A 6,302-nucleotide genomic window follows, 5' to 3' on the forward strand; every position below is an offset into this window, starting at 1 on the left:
GTTTATTTTAACCAATCAGTGATCAAATACTTGGTAGGAGTATATTATGAACCAATCAGTAGAAGGCGTCAGTCCCCTATCCAGCTCCTGACGAGGTCTCTCTAAATGCCCCCGGAAACGCTGGGCCAGCACTCAGACATGGCGGACAGACTAACGCAACTTCAGGATGCAGTCAATTCAGTAAGAATGTTTTTGTTTTGTTTTTTTACTATTTTCTAGGAAATGTTCACTAGCTATCCATATCATGTGTACGGCAACGGTGTAATAGAGTATTCAGAAATAGATTTAGAACTACTTAGGTCACGGAAAATTGGTACTGGTAACAATGCAGCTCACTAACGTCACCTAGCTAGCAAAAGCTCTGTTGTTGCGCATGATTGCCAAGGGTGCACGTTTGACGTTGCATAGATAGCTTGCTTGTTTTGTATAATTGTGTTGTCAGTCAATTATAGTTTACATAGCCATAAATGTAACTTAGCCAGAGTGACATGTTTTTTTTGTTTGTTTTCATATTCAGCTGGCGGACCAGTTTTGCAATGCTATCGGGGTGTTACAACAGTGTGCGCCGCCTGCTTCTTTCAACAACATACAGACGGCCATCAACAAGGACCAGCCATCAAACCCCACTGAAGGTACAACTCTTAATTAATTAATTTGTCCTAATTAGGGCATGGGCCGGATCCCAACATACGGATGTTCATCGAGCCCTGGCGAGGCAGGAACAGTTGTTTTTGTATTTGGGTCTAAATGATTTATAGAAAGCCTACTAAATGTGTTGGCATCGCTAGTTCGAGCTGGGTTGATTGTACAAGATAATCTCAGGGAGGCAGGGTAAAGGTCCAGACATGAGTCTTTATTCACATAAGGTTAAATACAGCATATCATAGATGAACTCAAGCTTTCACAAGCGCTTGCATCAAACAGTTAAAAATAAAGGTGGCCAAAGAAACAGCCACATGCAGCAGCTACTAAAAGAAGGGAGAGTGGAATGAGCAATAACTTTGATAATCAGTTTCAGCTGGGCCCATCTAACCAGCCTATGCCCCTAAAATGGATGGGCTTGTAGTGTGGGGAGGGCCAGAGGGGGCAACAACCCCTCATGACATCAAAATATACATACATTTATACATACACTGACACAGTGCACATCACAAATACGCAACTGACTATTATTTAAACAAGATCTGTACAAGGAGAACATTTATGGCTGTATCTGACTGCAGGTTTATACTGCTTATACTGTTTATATTGTTTACACTGTTTATACTGTTCATACTGTTTATTTTTTAGTACTTCTATTTTATTTTATTTTATTCTATTTTAAAACTTATTGTTGCACTACTCTGTGGCACTGTCACTTTTGCATTTCACTGTATACTTGTATGCACGTAACAAATAAAGAATCTTGAATCTTGAAAGGTTTGTGATAGACCTGCCCGTGAGGGGAAACCTCACAACTGTACGTTATTGTACTGTACTGTATGTGAGGTCCTGAGGCTCCCCCATTGTGGCTGACGAGGGCATTGACTCCTATGGCGCAATGCTGTCATACTAGGTCTTAGTGTTATTCCATTCCCGATTGCAATACCTCTATGTGAATTTGAAAGAATTTTGTCTAAATTGTGATCGGAAGATTATATGGAAGACAGTATGGAAATAGAGGACTTCAGGTTCACAATGAGGTATTGCAATCAGGAATCGAATAATGTTACGACTGCCAGTGGAATGACTTTGTGACGTAGGAGTCAATCCCCTCAGCAAGTACAATAGGGGAGCCTCTGGCCCCACCTGCGTACAGTTGTGAGGTCGGTTTGGGCTATATCCAACACAAGCTACAGTAAATCCACCATTTCAAAAATGTTACTCCTTTTTCATACATTTGAAAGGACATAATAATGTGAGTGTCAAAATAGTGATCTTTCCCTTTTAAAGCCCTAAAATCACTATTTCTATATCTTACATGTTGTCTGTTAGGGTTAGACCAGTAGTGACGCCATCTGTAAAGCGCCTGTCATTCCACTTGCCACAGAGGCCGAGAGAGTTAACACAGCTTTGACTAGCAATTTTACATGGATTCCAAATCTAGCCCAACAGAATTGTGGTAATTGTGTAAACTATGGTCATAAAGAAACAATAAAAGTTGATTTTATTAGGTTTCTGTTTTTACTATTTTCACTGAAGCTACACACCTTGCAAGACCTTGAATCTGAAATTAGCCAAAATATATCTGAAATTAGTGAAAATAATGATGTAATGCTTGATGAAAAGGTATACATAGCTTCAGAACGTATAACATTGCTGCAACATTCTATTTTATGACTTTTATGAGTTGTGTAGACAATATGTAGCCGTGTAAAGTAGACAACGTTGTTGTGCTAGAAGAGAATCCATGTTAAACTGCTAGCTCAAGCTATGCTAACAGGCTGAAGATATACACTCACCGGCCACTTTATTAGGTACACCTGTTCAACTGCTTGTTAACGCAAATATCTAATCAGCCAATCACATGGCAGCAACTCAATGCATTTTGGCATGTAGACATGGTCAAGACGACCTGCTAAAGTTCAAACCGAGCATCAGAATGTGGAAGAAAGGTGATTTAAGTGACTTTGAACGTGGCATGGTTGTTGGTGCCAAGACGGGCTGGTCTGAGTATTTCAGAAACTGCTGATCAACTCGGATTTTCACGCACAACCATCTCTAGGGTTTACAGAGAATGGTCTGAAAAAGAGAAAATATCCAGTGAGCGGTAGTTCTCTGGGCGAAAATGCCTTGTTGATGCCAGAGGTCAGAGGAGAATGGCCAGACTGGTTTGAGATGATAGAAAGGCAACAGTAACTAAAATAACCACTCCCAAGGTATGCAGAAGACCATCTCTGAACGCACAACACGTTGAAGCAGATGGGCTACAGCAGCAGAAGACCACTAAGAACAGGAAACTCGGCTAAGAACAGGAAACTGAGACTACAATTCGCACAGGCTCACCAAAATTGGACAAGCGAAGATTGGAAAAACGTTGCCTGGTCTGATAAGTCTCGATTTCTGCTGAGACATTCAGATGGTAGGATCAGAATTTGGCGTAAACAACATGAAAGCATGGATCCATCCTGCCTTGTATCAACGGTTCAGGGTGGCGGTGGTGGTGTAATGGTGTGGGGGATATTTTCTTGGCACACTTTGGGCCCCTTAGTACCAATTGAGCATTGTTTAAATGCCACAGCCGACCTGAGTAGGGTTGCTGACCATGTCCATCCCTTTATGACCACAGTGTACCCATCTTCTGATGGCTACTTTCAGCAGGATAACGCGCCATGTCACAAAGCTCAAATCATCTCAAACTGGTTTCTTGAACATGACAATGACTTCACTTTACTCCAATGGCCACCACAGTCACCAGATCTCAATCCAATAGAGCACCTTTGGGATGTGGTGGAACGGGAGATTCGCATCACGGATGTGCAGCCGACAAATCTGCAGCAACTGCGTGATGCTATCATGTCAATGTGGACCAAAATCTCTGAGGAATCTTTCCAGCACCTTGTTGAGTCTATGCCACAAAGAATAAAGGCAGTTCTGAAGGCAAAAGGGGGTCCAACCCGGTACTAGCAAGGTGTACCTAATAAAGTGGCCGGTGAGTGTATGCTAACAGGCTGAAGCTATGCTAAAAGACCTCGCAGTTGCTGTGGCACATGGAATGAAAGGTGCTTTGCAGATGGTGTCACTACTGGTCAACAGACATCTAAGGTATGTGAAAGAGTAAGACATTCTGATTTAAGGGTGAACTATCCCTTAAAGTGTTCTGTTACTGTGTCTCTCTTTAGATTTAAACAGGGACTGATTTTTTCTGTTTTTAGAGTATGCACAGCTATTTGCTGCCCTGATTGCCCGGACAGCCAAGGACGTTGATGTGCTAATTGACTCCCTGCCCAGCGAGGAGTCTACTGCAGCCCTTCAGGTATGGCGATTCATGTTACTGCTGTGCTTCAACAAGAGAGAATTGCTCATCTCAAGTGAAACAGAATAATCTCTACTTTTCTTTTTGCTTAATCGTTTTCTTCCCTTAAAAGTAGTTGTTGGTAATTATATATGCTGTGAGGACTGGTGGAAATCTGCAATTACCTTGGCTGCAATATCTGACTTTGCCTACTTGCATGTGGCTAACTTGAGCATTGATTATTGACACCTATTGTTTAGGGATGGGCGAGAGTACTCAAAAGGAGTACTTGTTGTATTTCATTGCAAAAGCCAACATTATAATGGATAATGTTTTCCAGAAGAGAATGGAAATATTCTGTTGGTCCTCTGTGAAATTGTTGTTCTCTTCAGGTCACTGTGAGCTTGCTTAGTGACATTGCTCAGCTTCTATATCACTCTATCAACGGACCCACAGAGACTGCTTATAAATGTTTTGCTCAGCGTCAGCAATGGGCTAATCTTTGGTAATCACATTTCTGTCCCAAAAATGATTTGATGGATTCAGTGTCATTATATCCAAGTGTGAAAATTTGAAACAAAATGCTTGGCATCAGAATCATTCTACATTTAATTCTACATTCTAAATGCACATCCCTACCAAAGTCACTCGATACAACAACAAAATGGCTTGATGAAAGAGCCTTAGAAATACTTTCACCTTTATACAGTATAACCCAGATTTACATAATGATTTAAATTATCTTAAAAAAACACTTTCTCTCATGCTTAGCTTTCCACGGATATGTTTGTGATTTCATCATGCATTTTGCTTTTAAGGCTGATGGTTCTCAGATAATCAATGCTAATGTTAGCTGTTTAGTGTTCTGGTCAATAGAAATCATGGTCTTGTATCTTGTATCAACTGCTGGCTGAATAATGCTTTTCCCTACAGGGACGATAATTGATTGATTTGAGGTGCTTGGCTGATTCTTATCATGGATTGTGTAACTGAGTTGAAATGGAAAACTCACTTCTCAAGTTGAAAAACCTGCGGCATCGAAAAGCTACCTTGGGTGTTTGGGAGGGTGGTCACGTGTGTTTGCAAACCATAGGACCTGAGGTCAGGTCTCGGTAGGAGTTGGTGAGGGAGGCAGCCATACTCTTTCACGGCAGCATGATGCCTGTTACAGTTGCAGCCAGTCAGCTCTTAACACTTTCACTGCAGGAAAGTGATGCCAGTGAGTAGTTGCTTGAAGCCTCCACTCTCACTGTCTGTGACGCATGTTATATTAGCCTCTATCCCCCCTTGCTTACTCAACCTCCTGTTTTCTTTCTCACCCTTTTCTCCTCTCATTCAACCTATCTTCCCTTTGGTTACCTTGCTCTCATCCCCCTCCCCCCTTTAATTGTTCCCCTCCTTTACTCCTTCTCCCCTTTTCCCCAGGCGGCCAGTCTCCGTCAGTTGGAGGAGGAGAACCATGAGGCGGCCGCCCGTCTGGAAGAGGTTGTGTACAGAGGGGACTTGCTGCTAGAGAAGATCCAGGGTGCCCTCGCTGACATCGCTCAGTCACAGCTCCGCACTCGCAGTGGAGGGCCCTGCCAGCCTGCACCCCCTGAATCATGACCCCTCGCAATGAAGACAAAATATATTCTGACATGTGACATTTGACAACTTCTCATCTCCACACACCTGGGGGCTCCAGCCTCAAAAGACACTCAGATTTTGTCCATACAGGAAAATGATAGTAGAGTTCACTGCGTGGACCGGAATGGCTGGCCTTTCTTGGATTGGGAAGGTCTGCTTCATCCCCATTGGGACAAAAGGCCAAACAGGATTATAAAGCCTTATTTTTTTGGTGAGCTGGGGCAGTGGAAAGTTGTTTTCTAAGGGTTGGTGGATTCAGGGAGGGAAAACATGAACCCATATCTGCCTTCAGATAAGGACTGTGTTCTTGCTCTATCCTTTTCTTAGCTGCAGATATTTGTGATTAAACTGCACTGGTCTGGAGTCAACGTGCTGTTTTCATTACTGCCTATTTTGAGATGCTAGTACACAGTCAGCTGTAGCACTTTATTTACCGCCACAAAACAGCTGGCATAATCTGTCATAACCATCCTAAATTAAAATACACCCTTTTCACCATGCCAAAAAATAATACACTATCACTCGGGTAGGGCCTAATACATACTACCTATGTTTTAGAAAGGTTTGTACCACATTTATCATAATTGATCATTTATTTATTAATCAATTGCACAAAGGTTGTGTATTGTTTACAAATGTGTTTTTTTTATTAACATTTGTCAGGCATAACTGTTGGTTTGGGTGTGGCAAAGGGGCTCATAGCCAGGTTCAAGTTTCAAGTTTATTTTACACAGGGATACAA

General features: G+C 42.1%; 1 protein-coding gene across 1 annotated transcript; it reads left to right on the forward strand.

Annotated features, from left to right (window-relative positions):
- Nucleotides 1-115: 115 nt before the first annotated feature.
- med21 (mediator complex subunit 21) lies at nt 116-5,923 on the forward strand. The gene is made up of 4 exons (XM_083692251.1): nt 116-180; nt 518-632; nt 3,855-3,955; nt 5,360-5,923. Exons 1-4 carry the CDS (start codon nt 139-141, stop codon nt 5,537-5,539), a joined length of 438 nt encoding a protein of 145 aa, XP_083548377.1. The 5' UTR covers nt 116-138; the 3' UTR covers nt 5,540-5,923.
- Nucleotides 5,924-6,302: the final 379 nt, after the last annotated feature.

This window comes from Argentina silus (assembly GCF_951799395.1).
Source record: "Argentina silus genome assembly, chromosome: 20".
Classification (NCBI taxonomy): Eukaryota; Metazoa; Chordata; class Actinopteri; order Argentiniformes; family Argentinidae; genus Argentina; species Argentina silus.

Bases quoted from the DNA above. Each gene is read 5' to 3' on its own strand.
- med21 (XM_083692251.1), top strand. From the start codon at position 139: ATGGCGGACAGACTAACGCAACTTCAGGATGCAGTCAATTCA. The intron at 181-517 runs GTAAGAATGTTT...TTTCATATTCAG, and splicing joins TTCAGGATGCAGTCAATTCA to CTGGCGGACCAGTTTTGCAA. The intron at 3,956-5,359 runs GTATGGCGATTC...CCTTTTCCCCAG, and splicing joins AGTCTACTGCAGCCCTTCAG to GCGGCCAGTCTCCGTCAGTT.